Source organism: Mus caroli, chromosome 9, assembly GCF_900094665.2.
Source record: "Mus caroli chromosome 9, CAROLI_EIJ_v1.1, whole genome shotgun sequence".
Classification (NCBI taxonomy): domain Eukaryota; kingdom Metazoa; phylum Chordata; class Mammalia; order Rodentia; family Muridae; genus Mus; species Mus caroli.
In genome coordinates, this window is record NC_034578.1 from 45,181,286 (window position 1) to 45,203,901 (window position 22,616).

At 42.8% G+C, this 22,616-nt stretch overlaps 1 protein-coding gene across 2 annotated transcripts; it reads right to left on the reverse strand.

The window, feature by feature from the left end:
- Positions 1-60: 60 nt before the first annotated feature.
- LOC110302169 (NXPE family member 2) lies at positions 61-22,162 on the reverse strand. Of its 2 annotated transcripts, XM_029481159.1 has the most exons (6): positions 22,030-22,162; positions 12,905-13,004; positions 8,155-8,885; positions 5,131-5,192; positions 2,607-2,825; positions 61-2,026 (listed from the first exon to the last, which is right to left on the reverse strand). In XM_029481159.1, the coding sequence occupies exons 1-6, from the start codon at positions 22,050-22,052 to the stop codon at positions 1,491-1,493; spliced, it is 1,671 nt and encodes a 556-aa protein (XP_029337019.1). In that variant the 5' UTR covers positions 22,053-22,162; the 3' UTR covers positions 61-1,490. The 2 variants fall into 2 exon arrangements, with proteins under 2 accessions (XP_029337019.1, XP_029337018.1); XM_029481158.1 differs by lacking the exon at positions 22,030-22,162 and having other exon boundaries at positions 12,905-13,030.
- Positions 22,163-22,616: the final 454 nt, after the last annotated feature.

A 22,616-nucleotide genomic window follows, 5' to 3' on the forward strand; every position in this document is an offset into this window, starting at 1 on the left:
GGGCTGCTATGAACATAGTGGAGCATGTGTCCTTTTTACCGGTTGGGACATCTTCTGGATATATGCCCAGGAGAGGTATTGCTGGATCCTCCGGTAATTGTTATATTTTTATTTTGGGTTGTTTAGAGTCTAATCTAAAGCTGTACGACCTGACCATTGCATTAATGTTATAACATTATAATTTTACATTCTTTCACTCAAAAACATGATCCAAACATGGAAATTATTATTGATAAAAATATATCAAATCTTCAGACATAAATAATTATATTTTCTATCAAGAGAAAGATTCTAAAGAGCTTAGGAAGTTATCTGAGGTTTTTGGAGAGACTCTTGTATCATACTTCTTGGGTCACCTAGAATCAGAATCTTAAAGTCTGTATAGTCTCATAATGTGAAGTTGATTTTACACAGTGAGTTTGTGGACTTTGGACTGTGGCCACTGAATCACAGTGGAATCCAAGCAACAACTGGTTAGCAAATCTTAAGGAATTTTTCTAAGCAAGAACACTGCTATTATGGTTCTGTGAAGTTTTCTTCTAAGCATTATCTTTTCTCTGAGCAGATCATTAAAGCTATGTGTCTCTGGACTGCACATGCCTTTAAAGTAAGGAGAGCGCTGGCTGGCTGGAGGGATGGCCACACTTCCAGAGGACCCAAGTTCAGTTCCTAGAACCCACATTGGGCAAGTCATAACCACCCCTTAATTCCAGCTCCAGAGGATCTGAAACCCTCTTCTGGCCTCTGCAAGACATCTGTCAAACACACCTGACGTTCATTGACAGACACTCACACATACACATAAATAATTAAATAATATTTAAAAAGTAAGAGATGGCTGATGATAATTTACTATTTAAACATCAAGCTTAGAAGAGGAAAGAAGCCTTTAAATGTGTAACTCTCTCCACAGCCCTGATAGACAATGCTCAGAAGGCAAAACCAAACTAAATGTTCATCAACAAATAAACCAAAAAGCAAAGTACAGTACATACAGAGAAATAAGTTATATTCACTCTTTAAAAAGGAAGCCATTCTCATACATTTGACATGGGTGGACTTTAAAGAGATTGTGCTAAGTGAAACAAGCCAGGCTCGAGTTCAGCGACTTTTATTATTTCACTTATATGAGATGTTTAGAACAGTCACATTTATAGAGGCAGAAAGGATAGCTGTAGATGCCATGGTCTGAGACTCAGAGGAAGTGGTGAGTGGGAGTTTAATGGGTTTGATATTTCTATTTGGGATGAATAAAACTGTTCAAAAAATGGATTGTGATAATGGTGGTGTGACATAGGACCTCAGTTAGCACTACTGAGTGGCAGAATTAAAAGTGATTTGAACGGCAAGTTTTATGGTATATACATTTAGCTACAATTCTCAATACTGGCTTTTTCATGTGTTAGATTGTGTTGTGCATGCAAGTACCTATGAGATCAGAGAGAAGAGAGGTAAGGAGGCTAGAGATGTTTTCCCCACCTTAAGACTCTCTAGCAAATGTAGTTTAAGAACATGCCAATCTGACTTTCAATCACGCTTTCAGGCGGATGGACGTCCTCACTGCGATATGCAACTGTCATGTCCCAGGCATCGATGATACCCACATTAAGGTCCCTGAAAATGTCCCTTATAATAAGGTTCTGAATGTTTCCATGGAAGTCACTGAATATCTCTACATGTTCATTTATTTCTCTGATGTTTTCCGTTTTAATTATCACCTTGGTCTCGGGGCTTCGTAAGAACAGTCTCTCTATGGCGTTTTTGACATTGATGGCCCTACGGATGAAAACGTTGATGGGAAAGGGTCTGAAGTGTTGACCAAAACTAATGACAATTGCTGTACCACTGTCTCCTGCCACCTGGTCAATTTCCCGAGGAATATAGTTGTCATCTTTCACGGAGAACAGCTTCTTAGTAACAAAGGGATGGCTGTGTTTTTTCCACTGAACCAAAGTATGTCGTTCAGTATCCAGAAGGATGTGAGTTTTAAAGGGCCCGGCTCCATGATGATCAAAAGATTTTAAGGCTGATAGGAAACAAACCAATAAAACTTTTAACTAAAAGAAATAGCATCATTTTACAGTGCACGCAATCTGTAAAACTCTGGCCATGGTGACTTCTAACTAAAGAATTGATACTTACACAAGGCAGTGGATTTATATAAATCCTTAGAACCTTTACAGATTTTTGAAAATTGTCTTAAAATGCATACATAGGAAAGACAGTGCTAGTGCCTTTGATTAAACACCTAAAATATAGCTTTTATTAAAACTTAAAGACTAGGGCTAGAGAGATGGCTCAGCAGTAAAAAGCAGTGGCTGCTCTTCCAGAGGATCTAAGGTAGATTCCCAGCAACCACATGGTTGCTAGGAACTATAACTCTAGCTCCACAGGATCTGATGACCTCTTCTGGGTTCTATGGGCACTGAATGCACATGGTACATACAGGCAAAACATCCATGCACATAAAGAAAAAAATATAATAAAATAAAAAATAAAGATCAGATAAGAGCAAATTATTTATTATTATTATTATTATTATTATTATTATCATTACTAAAAACTCCCTAACACGAGTATAGTTTCAAACTAAAACTGAAACATACTTTTTACAACTTTGGGCAAGTAGTAAATCCACTGGCGCAGTGTTGAGTCACCCATGAGATAAATCAGTTTTCTTGCCAAGCAATTATTTATATCTCTTATCTCCCTGAACTCATTCTGTTCACAATGTGCTGTTATCCACCTTCCTTTCAAAGTATAGCCACCAGGGGAAGGGGTCTCCATTCCAATCTGGCATTTCTTCTTCTTCTTCTTCTTGGTCTCTAGCAACAAAACAATAAAAATCCCAGAATCAATACTTTTTTTTAAATTATCACAAAGTATTTTAAATATTTAAGCTAGTCCCCTTACCCTCTTCTCCTCTCCTTTTTTTTTTCCATCCTCATTTTCTTCTCCAGGTCTGCCTTCCTTCCTTCTACAAATATTTATTTAATTAATATTAATCATGTTCATGGGATGAATAAAATATTCTTACCCGGTAGCTCTTCTTAGAGCAGGGATCTGTTCTCTCTTGAGCCTTTGCAGCATTTCCCTGGGATCTACCTTGTCCCCAGAGCCCTCAGGGGTGGGACAGTTAACCACGTGGGGAAGAAACTGCAAACAGGGCTCAATGGTCCAGATGAATGTTCCAGCAGTTACCCTGGCCTTGGTGAAATGTCAGCTCTCCCCAGTCTCAAGCTGTTGACTCATGGAAGAGCTTAAGTGCACTTGGGAAATGAGAGTCCTATACTCTTTGTGCTAAAATTGTGTTCCCTGGTTAATAATAATAATAACACTTTAAATATTTTATTGTGTCTAAGACTGAACGTGATATTCTCACTGTGTTCTGACTTCTACAGAAAAGCAATGGGATCATGATCTCCTTTCTTAACACTCCACGGCTGACATAACTCAAACTGTCTTCATCAACCCATACTGAGTGCTCCACCCAGGAAGGTGTCAACTTGACACTGAGTACAATCATCTGAAAAGGGGAGTCTCAGCTGAAGAGCACCAGAGTCATTTTGTCCTGTGGGCATGTCTGTGTAGGATTCCCTTGATTATTAAGTGATGTAGGAGGGACCAGCTCACAGTGGGTGGCTCCATTCCCTTGAAATATGGTCCTGGGTTGTATAAGAAAGCTAGCTAAGCAAGAGCCTGCAAAGCAAGCTAATAAGCAGATTTCTCCATAGCTCCTGCTGGACTTTGTTGACTGAGAAGTGAGTTCTTTGGCCAGAGGTAACTCTTTTTAGAATATTAAGCAGGCCTCATTCCAGAGGCCTACTTGAATTTCTGCCCTGGCTTCCCTCCTTGATGGACTAGAAGTATAAGCCAAATAAGCCTTCCTCTCCTAAGCTGCTTTTGCTCACGGTGTTTGTCACAGCAACAGAGGAAGCATCATATTTGTTACTTAAGAAGCACATTTTCATCTTTGGGGTTGAGAGAATGCATTTAAGTACTCGCATTCATCCATATTGAGTTGCATATAGTAGATATGTTAGTGACTCTAATAATTGTTATTACAGTGATGATGAGAATAGCAACAACAGCCTGGCATTATCTTGTTAGAACTTCCCAACTTGAATAGAAATCGGCAAGAGACAGAATGTGATCTCCTCTGTGATAACAACTTGAGTCACCTCAAGAGATGAAGAACTGTCTTTCGTATAAAAGTTGATCATGGCTAGTGGTTTCCCAAGTGAAGAAGGATCTGTCTTCCTCACATACTGAGCTGCAGGACCCATGGCTTATTTCTATCTATGCCCTCCACTGCGTTTAGCAGAATAGTTTTTATACAATAAGTCTTCCCTTTCTGAATTTGCTGAATGCATGAAAAGAAAGGGCAATGAGGCCATGTGTACCTGTTGACTGGCATAGAAGTAATTAACTTTCTGAGGTTCACTCAAATTCCAGGGCAACAAAAACACTTAACAAGCATGCTAAATTTGTACCAGCCACTACAGTCCATGTGTTAAAAAGCTGAGTCACAGATTTGCCAGGTCATAGACTCATAACGGGTATAGTTTAACTGAAAGGGAAAGTACAATGCAATGGAGAAGTTGTCTATTTTTTTTCTCAGCTCTTTGGAGATATTTTAGCATAGTACCAGCACCCAACTGTTGATTTTGGAGGATAGCCCTCAAATGTAAATACATATAGCCTGAACATTTTGATTAGGGGTTGCTGTAATTCCCTAAAATTTCGCTATCTTATTCACGATGAAAATTACTGTGAAGATACTTTCTGAGTGGTTAAGAGACTTTGCTTCTCCTGTAGAAGGCCAGTGTTCAACTCCAGCAACCACACAATAGCTCACAACCATCTTCTAGCTCTAAGAGAGCCGATGTCCTCTTCTGAGTCCCTTCAGCATTGCACACATATGATACACATACATACAGGTAGGCAAAATAAATGTATTTTTTTTAATTTTTTAAAATACTTTCCAAGCAGAAAATCCCTTCTTTAGAACCCAGGGTATCTCATTTGTCCCAGAAAATAAGAGGTCAAAATGTTTAAGATAGAATGTATATTTCTGAAAGTAAGGCACCTATTTACATTAATAGGCTAGTAAGAGCATACTAGACTTACTGTTGTTACACGGGGAGACCACGATGGACAGATTCTTTACCACTTCAACTCCTATGTTGAACCTTCAAGAAATGGGAAGATGAGTTATCCTGACATCTGTCCAGATCATTAAGAATGAGTCTCTGGATAAGATGGATTAAAGCACACTGTGAATGCTGTTGTTGTTGTTATTTTTGATACACTTAAGGCATTCTGATAAAATAAATAGGTCACTATTTTAGAAAATGGTTTCCCTACATATGATGGGGGAATCTGGAAATCCAGGGTGCCATGTATCCTCCGTATGCAATCAACCAAATCTACCTGTGCTCCTGTGTATCTGGTTGGCTACTCATCCTTTCATTTTCAACTCTCAGGCATATCCAACCTGATGCTTCATGATTCCCAAGTGAGAAATGTGGCCCAGCAACTTTGTAGAGCACAATGTCATGTCACAGTGTCCCAGGGTTGGATTGTCATGTGCCAGCTATTGCTTTTACCTTTGCCACCTGTAAGTTGGGACCTCACCAAGCTTTTTTTTCTGGGAGAATGCTTCTCTAATTGAAGAGCCTTGCTCCCAGACTTTCTGATTCTGTTGTTTCACATCAAATTCAAGAACTTGTTTTTTTCCACTTCTTTGATGAAGTGGAAGCTACAAGGCCATTCATTACTCTGACAACACTAACCTAGGTTATTATATTATCTTTCTGGTTCTCTGCTTGAGCCCAGCCTATTTCATTATTCTGTACAAAACCCTTATATGACTTTTCTTCAATGGCCTACAGAATAAACACCAGGGCACATACCACCTCCTATGCATAACCACCTCTCCAGCTTTGTCCTCACCAGCTTTCTGCTTCCCCAAGGCCTTTGGGAGTCTGTTTTTCATAGTTGAATATCTCCTTGAGAGTAGGAATGAGGTCACACTCATGTGCTATAATATTCCAAATGTCTAGCCTGGTAAGTATCACGTCCAGGCACATCAGTTCTAAAAACCCAACTGGTGACTGTATCGTATGAAATCAGACTTATTTGATTAAGAATGAATTCTGGCTGGAGGAAAGTGGGACTCCGTAGAGTTAGAGCTGAGGGAGAGGAATGAACTGCAAAGCCAGTTCTGCAGAAAACCTCTGAGAAAGAGAAAGGAGATATTGTGCAACGCCAAAGAGGATTGATAATCCAAAGAAAGGGGCTTTCAGGCCAAGTGTGTATGACAGTCTAGCATTTAGTCTCCTCCATCTAACCCAGGTAAGGCTGAATGTAATAGGACCTGGTCACGTTGTCAATTTGGTTCCAAAAGCCAAATTTGAAACTGTCTTAAAAATAGGATTAAAGTATGTATTGGTTGTGTAAGTGTATTTACTTTAGTGTCAATTTATAGTTATGTGTGCGTGTATTGTTTTAGAAAAGTGCTGTAATATTACATAGAGAGTTTCCAGCCACTCGGGAACTTTGGCTTTCCTGACACCTCACCAGGAGACGATGTCAGGATGTGTCTTCCAATCCACGTTTGGTGAATTCTACCTTAAGAGAGGGGGAGATGTGGTCAGTGAGAAGGACAGAAATTAGCCATAAATGATCCATTCTCTGAGGATAATAGATGGTTCAGAGATAGTCACTGCAAGAAAAGAGACTTCTTTCTATATGCCTATGATCATCTTTCTCTTTTTAAATTTCTATTTGTAACTTTAATTTTTATTTTATATTATGTGTGTGTGTGTTTTGACTATATATATATATATATATATATATATACATGCCCATGGAGGCTAGAAAATTACATTGAATCCCCTCGATCTAGAGTTGTAGATTATTGTAAGCCGCCATGTGGGTGCTAAGAATTGAACCCGGGTCCTTTGAAGAGTACTAAGTGCTCTTAACCACTGAGCCATCTCTCCAGCCCCATTATCATTATTTTTCAAATTAAAAATAAATATCTGAAAATGCCGGAGGCCTCTTTTAGGACATAGGACCCATAGGACCCATAGGACAAAGCGTTCCAGGAGGAAACCAAGAGAAGGAGAGGGAGTGGGAGAAGTGGAGTCTAATACAGAGGGAGAGTCAATTGTGAACTACTCTCTTACATGCCCGTGTTTGAACTGGATTTGAACTTGAATTTCCAGGGAGCTGTTCTGTCCAGTTGCTCTCCTGGACACATCATAAAAATAAGTCCTTCCAACAGCAGTAGTAGTGGGCTGTGGAGCCGAAGGCTCTTCCAAGGAGTCATCGGGATGACAGCTGACCCAAGGGCTTGCAAAGGCAACTCATGAAATAGTTGTTCGGCTTGATTGACAAAGAGCAGAGCAACATGAGTGTGAAACAAGATGCTTGGTAAACAGGTTAGAGTCTGAGTTCCATCCTCAGAACTGTGCAGTCACAAGAATGGTTTTAAACACGGAAAAGTTCATATATATTAACAACTATGCATTTTGGAGACATATATGCTTTGGTGTGGAGCAAAGATCGAAAGAAACATGGGTGAGGACAGACAGCAGCACCTGAGATCACTAGTACTGTCTAACAGAAGCCAGATGATAGCTCATCTATGAGAGACACCAGTGACAGACAGAAGTGAGTGAGTTCAGAGGTACAATTTCTAAGGGTTGACGATTGGTTGGATTAAAGCATAGAATAGGGATAGAGGAATGATCCTACTCATTTAGTTAATAGTATGTGGGACAGTATTTCATGAATACATTATAGGCAGTACTGGCTCATAAAAAAGAAGTATTGAATCGGGAATCACCATACACAGTGGGAAACTAGACATCTATACTGTGTAGGGCACTTCATAAAAAAAGAAGTATTGAATCTGGAATCACCATGCACAGTAGGAAACCAGACTCTATACTGTGTAAGGCAGGTCACCGTGGCTGCATGCCTTTTAGCCAGCAGTCCCAGTGGTCACCCCGAATGCCAGCTGAGCTACCTCTGGAGGATGGACCTAACTATAACTCAATCAAAACTGACCTGACAGCTTGGTGAGTCAGTGCTAATGAAGTCTACCTTCCTGTAGTCCTTAATGAATTTGAAGCTCGTGTTTACCTCTGGAAAAGGAGCTTCTCCTTAAGGCTGAGGTAGGAGATGTTACTGTTCTTGCTTGTCATGTGGGTCAGGGCCTCACAGGGAACACCCGGAAGCTTCAAGCAGTAGAAGGCTTCGTGATCTCGAGCATCCAGATATTGACACAGCTCCATACTTGTGTTTAAGGTGAGGCCGCATTCAGTGAGGACAGGGGAGGTGCCATTAAGAAACTGGCCAGTGAAGATAATTTTGTCATAGCCTTGGTTCCTTGCTCTCCAGAGAGCTGACACCCCTTCACTGGGGTGCATGAGCAGGATAGACAGCGAGACCGGGCCCTCCCAGAATAGAGTGAAGCTGATGAGGTAGGTGCCATTGTTGAAGTCTGTCACCTTTCCAGAAGTGCCTGCCTTCAGGGCTGGGGAGAATATCCTGGCTCTTAGGAAATCCCCACCATACTCCTTCCTGTTACCAAAATAGTCCTTGGCCACCAGTAAGACATTCAGCTGGTCTCCTACGCAGTAGGTACGCTGAGGGTTGTGAATGGTGGCTGTGCTCTGTTTGGCGCTGGTGGTGCTGCTATGGTTGTGGAAAGGTCTGGGTGGGATCTGCTGGTTTAGCTTCTCCAGGATTGCTGTGACTGCCAGCTCTGCCTCTACGGAGGCTGGTGTGTTCTTAAGCTCTTCCGAGTGCAAGAACTCCTTGAAGATGCTCCATCGTCTCAGAATGATGGGGTTGTTTAAGTGAACCGTAAACTGAAGTATTGAAAAGGACACATTTACTAACAGCAGTTAAGAGAGCTTGCTTTCACTATAAACTAGCATGACCCATTTTATGCCTTTTAGTAGAATGAAATTACATTAGACACTAGTTTGCATTAGTTTTCTGTTATGGAATGAGAGGGATTGATTTCCATGTAGTATGTCTACTACTGCTAGCAGATAGTTTCCTTAGGAATCATTGCCTTAAAATTGTGTGTGTGTGTGCGTGTGTGTGGGTGTGTGGGTATGTGTTTTATTATTGAGTCTAATTTTGTTCACCTTCTCATCCTTTCATCTATCTTCTTTTTTTAATGAAAATCATGTAAATATACAAAATCTGGAAAACAAAGCAAATATTTAAAATTAAGATCTGACCTAAATTCTATTTTATAGTGCTATATATTTCATGTTCCATGCATTGCATTTCATTTGTATTTTTACTACATTGTAATTATAGCAAACATAGTTTTAACATTTTTTGCAACTCTACTATAGACTATAACTACTTAAAGCTTGTTAAATAATTTTTGTGATCTTTATTTTTAGTGAGTTTGGCATATCCCATCAGGCAAACACCATGGACCATGAGTCCTACGATATTAGACAACCGGTTGTATCAGCTAGTTATTTTATATAACACTTGGATGTTTCTCAATTTTTCATGTATAGAATTACCTCTTTATGGTAGAGTCCTGGGTATGAAATTACCCAATCATACATTACTGGAGTAAGTGCCAACCAGTCAAAAAGATGATATTTTGACTGCCAAGTATGTGTGTTCATCCTTCCTTCCTGTCTTCTTTTATTTTTTTCTTTCTTCCTTCCTTTCTGTGACAGGGTCTCTCTCTATAGCCCTGGATATACTGGAACTCCTTGTGTAGACCAGGTTGGTCTTAAACTCACAGAGATCTGCCTGCTGCTGCCTCCCAAGTACTGCAATTAAAGGCATGTGCCATCATGCCCAGCTGCCAAATATGTTCAAAGATAAATTTTAAATTGTCACCAGGCAGTGGTGGCCCATGCCTTTAATCCCAGCACTTGATTACACAGAGGTAGTGGATTTCTGAGTTCCAGGACAGCCAGGACTACATACACAGAGAAACCCAGTCTGGAAAAAAAAAAAAAAAGATTTTAAATTGTCACCAACAACATATAAAACTAACCTTCATGTTACACCTGTCTCATTGGTCACTGTAGTAAACAAATCAGAAGAGTTTTAGCTAATGACCTTTTTCTAGAATACCAAAAGAAAGATTTAATTAAATGAACTATTTACTTGCCAGTCAATAAATGCCATTTTAAGTATCTGAATGATGAATTAGGAGGAAATGGACCTCCCAGTTTCAAATCCTTTCAAGTCTCTCAAGCCTCCCCTGCCTACAGAGGCCTACATTTACCCAGCAAGTTAAAATGGTGCAGAGGGGCCAGGTTCAGAAATCTACTTGTGTTTGTCCACGTGGTTATTTGAGTTTTGCGTTTTAGTAGTCTCAACATTAATTGATGTCTCTCTGATGATTAACTATGTTGAGGGTTTATATGCCTATTGATCATTCATATTTCTCTCTCTGAAAATGATCTATTCCAACCCTCTGTGTATTTTCTAGTAGTGTGGTTTACTTTCTTACCACTGAGTTTTGAGTTTTTTTATACAATATGGACCCCTTTATCCAATGTACAGCTTGCAAATGTCTTCCCATGTGGTTTGCTGCTTCCTTCCTCTGTAGATTGTTTTCTTGGCCACATGGGTTTAGGATGCAGTCCCATTTGTCTTAGCTTTTCACATCCCTTTGGACTTTTAGACAAAAATCTTTGCCAATAGCAGTGTCAAGAAACTACCCTTGTTTGCTTCTAACATTCGGTAATTCCAAACTTTGCCTCTTTGCCTCCTCTTGCATGAATTTTATGCATGATATTGAAAGGGGTCACTTATATTCTTATGCCTAGATTTTCAGTTTTCCCAATACAATTTCTTAGACTACCCTTCTTCCACTGTATATTCTTGGCATTTTGTAGTAGAACAACTGGCAATAATTGCATGGATTTGTTTCTGGACTCTCTGTTCTGTTTTGATGAGCATCTTTTGTGGTAGATTTGGAGAGCAGAGGTGTAAATGCTTCCAACTTTGTTATTCTGGAAGGTTCAGGGATTTCAATGATACTTTACAAATTTTATAGTCCCAGGCATCCTCCTGTCCTCTCCAGCTCTGGGATTACAAATGGATGCTACCACACGCCCTGCTTTGCCTTTTTTTTTTTTTTTTTTTTTTAATGACTGTTGAGGAACCAAACTCAGGTCTTCATGTTTACATGGCAAACACTTTACCAACTGAATCATTTCCCCAGCCCTCTGGTCTTTTGAGGAAGCCTTGAGCTAAGCCTACCAATACATGTTCCTTTCTGGACTCGATCTGTAAATGAGCATATTCAGAAATGTGTCCAGCCTTACCTGCCACTTTCCTATAAGACTGCGTTTATGGCTCCCATATAAAATTCTCAGGCTTACTTTATTTAGAGAGAACATTGCTTTCCAAATAGCTTGGTACTTTCCTTATCTGCTGCAAATAGCTCTTCATTTACTTTCTTTCTTTATGGTTTTGGACTTACAGATGTGCAAATCCTCTGCCTTTGACTACAAAATTGGTGGCCCAGCTCAGATCATTTGCCTGAAGGCTCCTGGGCTTTTGATACTCAGTTCCTGTTAGGAGAGGCCAGTGAACAATGGCACTTTATCCTAGGCAATCTTTCCTCCTTGCACTAAGCGAATCCTGAGCCCATAAGGAAGGGAAAGCCCCATCAGGAAGACTAATTCACCATCCTACCCTTCCGGAAAATTCTTTAACCACTCTGACACTTTTATTCAGAAGTTTCCTTGAATCAGAAAGTAGTGTTGGAGTCATTAATGTACTCGTGGAGAAGGACTGAGTGTGTTGAAGTACAGGTGAGGGTTATTAGCAGATTTAGCAGATTGCATTGGACAACATTTAGGGATCTGGGGGAACTGGGAGAAAACTGTCCTGGTGGGTCTGCTCAGAGAAGGGTCTGCTCAGAGACGCTGCAAGAAGCCTGGGAGCAGACCTGGGAAGTCAAATGGAATCTGTCTTGGTTGCTGATGGTTTCAGACTAGGGAGACTGAACAATGTTTCCACCTTGAAGACTTAAACCGAAGTCAAGGAGATTATGGTGGTTTTTTTTGTTTGTTTTTTTGTTGTTGTTGTTGTTGTTCTGTTCGATTTTCAAGTCTAAAGATATGAGAAGCATAATATTACAGTTCACATAGTCTGATATCCTTTGACAACGGATCAGATTCAAACTTCATACCCAAGTAAAGAAGTGTAAACCATACATTCTAACAAACTCATTTCAACCTTAGCTCAGGAGGACTCCCTCTTGAGAAGCTGACTGCCCACACTTAGCCATCCCTCTCTTTCTAGTAATTGCTGAAACCCCATTCTGTTTTCTAATGACTCATTCCAAAATTCTTTTCTGCTGCAAAGTCAAGAATCCTGGCTTTTTCTGAAAAGAAGTCGCTAAAAAGAATTGAGCCGTAAGAGGCAGCAGGATAAAGCCCCAACTCATGCTCCTTCCCTCCCCCTGCCCTGTCCCTACCCCCATCCCCACACTATCCCCCTACCCCGCTCCTGTTCCTGCTTCCAGTATCTTTACAAGTGAGCCACACAAGCACTGACCCTAATGCATGCTTATGAGGTTCTTTGACTCCTTCTTAGCCACTCTGCCCTGGCCTGCTCTGCTCTGCTCTGCTCTGCTGGGTGAGCATCTTATCTTGCCTACTTTGCTTTGGTTTTCTGAAGCTAGGACTCGTGTGAGCTCCCCGCCTGAGATCCTGTAGGGAGCAGAGGAAGTGTGTATTGTGGGTGAAGTGTGTATTTTGACACAGTCTAGTCTGTAGAGAGCTCTCAAACTAACATTTTACTTTTTGCGTTTAGGAAGGGTAGCTTTCAAGTGAAGCCACTCTGATCCTCCCCGGGAAATTAAGGACAAGGAAACAATTCTTACCTCTGTGTGGTCTTTTGAAGCCATGAAGACAACCCAGAAAACAAAGATAATTAACACTATCAGGAACAGTTTCCGAGCTGAGGCATTTGGAAACAGTATCCTAGGAGTGAGGAGAAGAGAAATCATCGCAGGTTAAAGAAAAAAACAAACAAAAACAAAAAACAAAAAACGGCCTGGCTCCACTGAGAGCCTCCTGTGCTCATCTGTTGTTTCAGAGTGGGATCTCTTGGGATTTTGCCAAGTCACTATTGAAAATCAGATAGGGAACTTTTCCTTGAGGCAAGGGAACGAAAGAGGTTGGGAGATTACTGGGCTGTGCCAGCACAGATCTGGAAGGTTTTCTTGTAGTCAGGACTTTGTGTGGCCGGTCAGATCAAGCTGCAATTATTTACACAGAGAATCTCCTTCCCTGAAATTCTCCCATGGTCCTGCTCATCTGATGAGCGTCTCCCTGGTACAGTAATCAACCTCTCGTTTATTTATTCCATTTAAAAAGCAGCTTCCTTCCACCCCAGGTTATATCTTTTTATATCACAATAGCTGATCAACCATTTCTCCCAAATAACAGCAGTTTCAGAAAAACTCAGTGTTGAATGGCCTAAGTTTGCATCTGACTTTTTTTTTTTTAACTCACAATCTCGAAAAAAGCAAGGAACTAAATTCCAACAGTGTTCCTCAAAAGATTTGTTGTTGTTGTTGTTGTTGTTTTGTTTTTTGTTTTTCTGGAGTCACAGTGGCTGGAGGACCTCCACTCAACACGTCTCCACATACATACACATATTATTCATACAGAGTTAGCGTAAGTCAACACTTAACCTTACTATACATGAAGCAATAGTTTTCCCTGGCTACATGGTCCCGTGTCGTTCTTTCCTACTTTAAGGTATTTTCAAGCCCATCTCACATAACTTTGCAATCCCCTGCAGCAAAGCCCCAGCTAGTCTGAAGCCCTCCCGCTGGCCCCCGTAGCAAAGCCAGTCGGGAAGATCAGAAACTACGTACCTATGACTAAGCATCCTCCTCATGGTCTCATGCTCTCCTCCAGCACTTAGAGCTATCTAGAGAGGCTCCTCGGTGCACGGGCTCCTTACATTTCTTTCAGCGTTGGGGTTTCTATATAAAGCTTCAAAGATCAAAAGCTGACCTTCGATTTGTAGGCACGGTGCCATTGCAAAGATCACCAACCTTAGTAGCCTGTTCCTGTTCACCACGAATCAGGAGGAAGCTCTGGAGTTGGCTTTTAGAGAGGTCGTGATGGCAGGATATGGGGGGCCAGCTTTTCGTTACTTCCAGACAGACTTTCCATGCTTATGACTGATAGTGTTCCCCCCCCCACCGCCACCCACCACTGCTTCTGATGGTGCTCCACCTCACCCCATCCCACTGCTGCTTATGATAGTGCTCCACCCCACCCCACCGCTGCTTCTGATGGTGCTCCACCTCACCCCATCCCACTGCTGCTTATGATAGTGCTCCACCTCACCCCACCGCTGCTTCTGATGGTGCTCCACCTCACCCCATCCCACTGCTGCTTATGATAGTGCTCCACCTCACCCCACCGCTGCTTCTGATAGTGCTCCCCTACCCCACCACTCCACCTCAGGTTTTTTCCAACCATCCAGTCAGTCTGTAGTCCCTACCTCCAAGACAGCAAAAGTATCTGAACTACTGGGAAGAAGACAAAGCAAGCCCTGGACCACAGGACTGCTTCGGAGTTATGCGCCTCATTCCTGGCAGGACTTCAAGAACTTTCTTTGTGAGCTTCTTCCTTCTAAACTTTTATAGATGCCTCAAACATTCCAACAATTTCAATAAAATCTGAGGCCACAAGTAGAGCGTCCACAGATCCCAATCTCACCGTAACCTGTGTGATGTGACAACTGCGGCAGGCAGAGGTGACACGGCCCCAGGAATGCTAAGCAGCCACAGAGAGAGCTACCTGTCAGGGGACATTGTACCACCACAGGACATGGGACCAAATGTGGATACACTCTATGCTCTTTAAGAGGACGATGCACATGTAAATCTCTTTGTATAAAGATACAGATCTAGATACAGTTATATACATGCCTGCATGTATCGAACATATACATATAGATATAAATGCATATAGCATGTGTTCATTTACAACTATGCTAGTTCTTCTAGGCACGTGACCGTGTGACCGTATATGCATCAGGGGCTATGGTCACAGCACACTGAAAACATGCATAGAGGTTTAGAAGATAATTTGGGGAAATGAAGAAAAGCTGTCAATCCTGCCAACTCTCCCCATCCATGTTCTCATCCACTGTTGTGTGCTTTATGAAGTATGGGAACTACAACCATACACCACCTTACACTGCCACGCCAGTCAACAGCTTCCAATCATAAGACTATATCATCTGGTGAGGTCGTGCCTGTCTTACTGTGGACATACTATGATGTTCACACAGTGACAGTCACATGCTTCTCAGAACATAAATCACGTTTAAGTGAAGTATAGCTATATGGTAGCAGCCACAGGGCTCTTATTGCCAGCCTCATTACAGTACAGTTGACAAAGATTATATATTTACATTGTATAAAATGATGCTATGATCTATATGCATATATATACGTATATATATATCTATGACTAAATAAACGCGAAAGTAAAATTAAGACAGTCTCATAGTTCATTTTATTAATATGATAAGAACATTTCTCAATTACATTTTATTGGTGTGATAAGACCTATTCTCAAGGTTTCAGGGTGAATGAACTCTGTAGTACAGCTCCCAGTGGTGGTACCATAAGACTATCATCTGGTGATGCCGTATCTATCTTACTGTGTATAAGTACATTCTATGGTGCTCACACAGGCCCCTATGTGATTTTCATAGTTTAGCTTCCTCGACTGCAGTGAGCATGAGAAGACAAACATCTCCTAGGTGTAACACCTGTAATGCCTTTGCATACGTACTAAGCAGCTCAATCGCTGGGTCATAAGGTAGTTGCTTCTCATTTTCTGGCAAACTGCCATACTGCATTCCTACTTGCACATGAATAGAAGTCTCCTTCCTTCCTGTCCTTACGAAAGCCTTTGTGACACAGGGACAATCTTTAGCCATATCTCTTCATCGGTTGTTTGACATTATTTCTTTCCTAATCTTTGGCAGAATTTATCGATGAAACCATTTAATCCTAGGCTTGTCTTGGCTGAGTTTTTTATTATTTTATTTGTTTTCTATGGGTATGTTTTGCATGCATGTCTGGGCTCCACATGTATATAGTACCCACAAAGGCCAGAAGGAAGGATCCAGTCCCCGGAACTAGAGTTACAAATGGATGAGTTACTGTGTGGGTCCTGGGAATCAAACAAGTCTCTGGAGGAGCAGCAAGTCCTATTGAGCCATCTCTCCAGCCCTGCTGGGAGGGTTTTCATTCCCATGTAAGCTTCTCACCTAGTGTGGCTCTATTCAGACTTTCTGATTCATGATTTGGTCTGGGTTATTTGTGTGTTTCTAGAACTTTGTCCATTTCTTAGACAATATCAAACGTGCTGACGTACAGCTATTTACAATAATCTCTCCTGTGGTGTTTCATTATATCTGCTGAAATGTCCTTTTCTTTTATGATTAATTAGTTAAATTACGATGGTCGAATAGACCTCCTTTCTCTGCATCTCATTATCACCCTCTGTAATTGGTCTGTTGGGAATGGGTGGCCAAGCTTAAGCTGTTAGAACTACTCAGGCTTGGACCTGAGGTCTTCAGTGGCATTAGTATAATAGCTCCCACAAACAGGAGCAGGAAATGTGAGACCCCAACTTAGAGCGTTTCTCCCTGGAAGGTAAAGCCCCTGGATGTTCCCCAAGCTTGTTTTACCCAATCTTTAAAAATACAGCTAGAAAAAAGCTCTTTGTTCTCTATAGCCAGCAAAAGACNTTTTTGTTTCTATACTGTACAACCAGAGATGCCTGCCTTCCTGTGCCAAGAACATGGAGGAGAGGAGGCTGCAGCTCACTCCCCACCACCACCAGAAAGGAGCTGTAGCCAACTCTCCTCCCAAATCCTCCCAACTCCTCCCAATTCCTCAGCTAGCTGTTAAAAGCCCCCTANTNTCACCACTNGGGGTCGAACTCCCCTGCCCTGCATGGCAGAGGGACTTAGTCCTCAGCTAGCTGATAATAAAACCTCTTGCAGTTTGCATCAGGTGTGGTTTTCTCTCGGGACACTGGGGTGCTGGCCAGCTCATCCCAGGACTTGAGCAGAGGCCCAGCATCGGGGATCTTACATGTGGGAGCTCGTCCACCAGGATTTGTGGCCTACCCCAGTTCTCAGAGACCCCGCTTGGAGGTAGGATCCTATCTTTGTCTATATCTTTGTCTATATCTTTGTCTATATCTTTGTCTGCCGGCTGTATTTAAATTCGGTATTCTTGGTTTGTAGTCATCCGCGCTCATGAGAGCAACGAACTCCCTGTCTGGGATGGAGGGGAGGGTTACTGATAGATGTGTCAGTAGTAACCAGCTGCCACCCTGGGAGACGTCCCAGGAGGTCTGAGGGAGTTCCAGGGACGCCGGGAGATCTCCCATCGGGGGCCAAGTGGGAGTGTGCTCACATAGCCGTCTGTTTCTGTTACTGGGTGCCAAGTGAGAGTGTGCTCACTCGGCTTTCTGTTTGGGTCCTTATCTCAGTTATCATAGTCTTTTTGTGTGTATATATTGTTTGTTTCCCTGTATGTGACTCTGACGATGGGACAGACTAGTAGCACTCCCCTTGGACTGACTCTTGAGCATTGGACTGAAATTAAGACTAAGACTCACAATCTGTCTGTAGATGTCAGAAAAATTTTGGAGAACTTTCTGCTCTATGGAGAGGGAGCGGGGAGGGACCAGCTGCTGGAACCCTAGCAGCCCAGAGGGACCAGACTCAACCACCGTGCTGCCTTTACGTACTTATGGCCCTCCTCCAGCGGACCCTGGACAACTGCAGCCCCTTCAGTACTGGCCTTTTTCCTCCTCTGATCTCTATAATTAGAAGGCAAATCATGCCCCCTTCTCTGAAAACCCCTCTAGCCTTACTAATCTAATGGAATCTCTCATGTTCTCTCATCAGCCCACTTGGGATGACTGTCAGCAGCTTTTACAGGTTCTTTTCACCACAGAGGAGAAGGAAAGGATTCTGCTGGAGGCAAGAAAGAACATGCTGGGGGCCAATGGACGGCCAACACAACTTCCGAATGAAATAGATGCAGGCTTCCCTCTGACACGTCCTGACTGGGACCCTAACAGGCCTGAAGGTAGGGAGCGGTTGACAGTTTTCTGCCGGGCTCTGGTAGCAGGACTGAAGGAAGCTGGCAAGTGCCCCACCAATTTGGCCAAGGTAAGAGAGATCCTACAAGAGGAAAAGGAGCCCCCAGCAGTGTTTTTGGAGTGCCTCTTAGAAGCATACAGGCGTTACACTCCCTTTGACCCTACATCAGAGGGCCAGCAAGGTGGCAGTGGCCATGGCTTTCATCGGGCAGTCTGCTTCTGACATTAGGAGAAGGTTACAGCATCTAAAGAGTCTGCAAACATTATCTTTGCAAGATCTGGTTAAAGAGGCAGAAAAAGGGTACCATAAGAGAGAGACTAAAGAAGAAAAAAGAGAAAGAGAAAAGAGAGAGGATGAGAAAAGAAAAAGTAGACGAGATAGAAGACTGGAAAGAAATTTAACTAGGGTTGTGGCTAAATTCGCAGGTGATAAGGAAGTTTATAGAAAAGGTAGAGGAAGTAGGTAGAGAGGAAGTAGGCAGACAGGGTACCTGGGCAACACAGGGCCGAAAAGTCCTCAGAACTCCAGAAGACCTTCACAACCACCTCTAGATGAGGACCAATGTGCGTACTGTTAAAAAAAAAAAAAAAAAAACACCTCTAGATGAGGACCAATGTGCGTACTGTTAAAAAAAAAAAAAAAAAAGAGGGACACTGGGCAAGAGACTGCCCCCAAAAAGAGACAGATACCAGACCGCCCAAGGTCCTTACCCTAGAAGATGATGACTAGGGGAGATGGGGCTCGGACCCTCTCCCCAAGCCTAGGGTAACCTTAACTGTAGAGGGGACCCCCCACGGATTTCCTTGTTGATACTGGAGCAGAGTTTTCAGTCCTGAAAGAGCCACTGGGGAAATTGAGGAACAAGAAAACCATAGTAATCGGGGCTACTGGTCAGAAACCATACTCTTGGACCACTGATAGGAAAGTTAATTTGAGAAGAAGCCAAGTAACTCATTCCTTCCTCGTCATTCCTAAATGTCCCACCCCATTGTTGGGGAGAGACTTACTATCAAAATTAAAAGCCCAAATAAGCTTCTCTTTGGAAGGAACTTCAGTCTCTTGGCAAGCCCCTATCTCTATAATTTTAGCTTTAAAATTAGAAGAAGAATATAGATTACATGAGCCTCAAGCCCCATCGAAAAAAGTACTAGAAGGGACCTTGTTAGAGAGATATCCTCAAGTCTGGGCAGAGACTAGAGGTATGGGAGAGGCAAAGAGGGTGCCCCCCATCATTGTGACGCTGAAAACTGGTGCAACTCCTATCGGGGTACGACAATACCCCATGAGCAAAGAGGCCCGAGAGGGCATCAGACCTCACATTCAAAGACTCTTAGAACTAGGTGTTTTGGTCCCTTGTCAGTTTCTCTAGAATACTCCGTTGCTACCAGTTAAAAAGCCAGGCAGTAATGATTATTGGCCAGTACAAGACTTAAGAGAAGTAAACAAAAGAGTATGAGATATTCATCCTACTCCCCCTAACCCCTACAATCTACTCAGTTCTCTCCACCCTGACAGACAATGGTATACGGTACTGGACCTGAAGGATGCATTCTTCTGCCTAAAACTACATCCCATGAGTCAGGTAATCTTTGCTTTCGAGTGGAGAGACCCAGATTCGGGACAGGCTGGACAACTAACTTAGACACATTTGCCTCAAGGATTCAAGAACTCTCCTACTCTCTTTGATGAGGCCCTCCACCGGGATGTGGCGCTGTTCAGGTCAGAAAACCCCCAAATTTCTCTCCTTCAGTATGTTGATGACCTGATTCTTGCTGCCACCACCGAGCAAGAGTGCAGACTGGGAACTAAAAAAATTACTGGCAGAATTGAGTAAGTTGGGATACAAGGCATCTGCTAAGAAAGCACAGCTTTGCCAGACAGAAGTAACCTATTTGGGTTATACTCTCAGGGGAGGGAAACAGTGACTGACAGAAGCTCGGAAAGACTGTGACTCAAATCCCCATCCCAACAACCTCAAAGCAGACAAAAGAGCAGGAATAGCGAGAAGGGTCCTGACCCAAGCTCTGGGGCCATAGAAACGACATGTGGCCTACTTGTCAAAAAACTTAGACCCATTGGCCAGTGGATGGCCGTCTTGCTTAAAAGCTATCGCTGCTGTGACATTACTTCTCAAAGATGCTGACAAACTGACTCTAGGTCAACGAACTATAGTGGTAGTCCCCCGTGCCTTAGAAAGCATTGTTAGACAACCACCTGATCGCTGAATGACTAATGCTCACATGACCCATTATCAGAGCCTCATACTGACTGAGAGAGTGCAGTTTGCACCCCCTGCTATCCTGAATTCTGCCACCTTGCTGCCAGAAGCCGACGACTCCCTACCAGTGCACCAGTATATGGACATCCTGGCAGAAGAAACCGGAACTAAGAAAGACCTCACTGACCAGCCAATGGCCAGACTGCCCCAACTGGTGCACGGATGATAGCAGCTTTTTGGTTAAAGGTAAGCGAAAAACTGAGGCAGCAGTGGTCAATGGAAAACAAACCATCTGGGCCAGCAGCTTGCCTGAAGGGACGACAGCCCAGAGAGCAGAGCTAATCACACTGACCCAAGCCTTGCAGCTGGCCAAAGAGAAGAACATCAATATCTACACAGACAGCAGGTATGCTTTCGCCACTGCTCACATACATGGGACGATCTATAGGCAATGGGGACTACTCACATCTGCTGGGAAAGATATTAAAAATAAAGAAGAAATCTTGAGCCTATTGGAAGCCATACACTTGCCAAAAAAACTGTCCATCATGCATTGCCTTGGTCACCAGAAAGGCCATGATGCCATAACAAAGGGAAATCAGATGGCTGACCTGGCTGCCAAACAGGCAGCCCAAAGAGCTATGATCCTCATAGCTAGAAAAAAAAAATAAGAACTTAAGGACCATTATGAACTCAAAGACACAGGCTTTGACTATACTCCAGAAGATCAGGAACTAACAGGCAAAATACCTGAGATATGTAGGTATATTCCCCAGGGAGTGGCTAAGACTCAAGATGGTCGCTCGGTCCTGCCCACCAGAGAAGGGCAACAATATGTAGCCAATCTATACCGGCTCACGCACTTGGGAAATAAGAAGCTCAAAGAAATTGTTAAGAACTCAAACTACTATGTTATAAAACTGTCCGGCATTGCCCAGAAGATTGCTAATAAATGTCAAGCCTGTGCCCTCACCAATGCTGGGCACCACAAGAATGCCCTTGGAAGGCGGCTAAGAGGTGACCGGCCAGGGGCATACTAGAAAGTAGATTTTACTAAAGTTAAACCAGTCAAGTACAGTAATAAATATCTATTAGGTTTTATAGTCACTTTTTCAGGGTGGGTCAAAGCCTTCCCCACTAAGAAGGAGACCACCAATGTTGTGGCAAAGAAGATATTAGAGGAAATTTTCCCAAGATTTGGCATTCCTAAGGTACTTTCGTCAGACAACGGCCCCTCCTTCATTGCCCAGGTAAGCCAAGGGTTAGCCAGACAGTTGGGGATAGATTAGAAGTTACATTGTGTTTATAGACCCCAGAGTTCAGGACAGGTAAAGTGGGTAAATAGAACATTAAAAGAAATCTTAACTAAATTGGCTTTAGAGACCGGCGGAAAAGATTGGACAGCTCTCCTTCCCTTCACCTTGTTCCGAGTACAGAACACCCCAGGAAAATGTAAACTTACACCCTTTAAACTCCTCTGTGGGGGACCACCCCCCTTATCAGAAGCAGGAAAATGTTTGACCTTGATGTTCCTTTTTTCCAAACCCCTGCTAGCTTACTTAAGGGCCCTAGAACTGGTCAGAAAAGACGCCTGGGAATTGCTGAAAAACAAAACAAAACATACGAACCAGGAACGACCATGGTGCCACATAATTTCAAATAAGAGATCCTGTCCCGGTCCAGCGCCACCGTTCCAGCAACCTTAAACCCAGATGGAAGGGACCCTGCCTGGTGCTTCTGATAAGCCCTGCTGCTCCTCTGGCATGCGCCGGCTCCCCCCCCCCTGCTGCTGCTCACTGGCCTGGCCTTGCTCACACTCACCAGGCACGGCACAGGAACCTCCTCCCTCCCTCCTACCACTGAAGAGAGACTCTCTAGTCTCATTCGAGGGGCTTCTGAGGCTCTCAATGCTACAAATCCTAAAGTTGCGACCTCATGTTGGCTTTGTTTGACATCTGGGCCAGAGGTTTAATTTTCCTAGTTCTAAGATTAGAACTATGCACTAGAAGGAGTGGGGAATGTGAGACCCCGACTTAGAGCATTTCTCCCTGGAAGGTAAAGCCCCTGGATGTTCCCCAAGCTTGTTTTACCTGATCTTTAAAAATACAGCTAGAAAAAAGCTCTTTGTTCTCTATAGCCAGCAAAAGACATTTTTGTTTCTATACTGTACAACCAGAGATGCCTGCCTTCCTGTGCCAAGAACATGGAGGAGAGG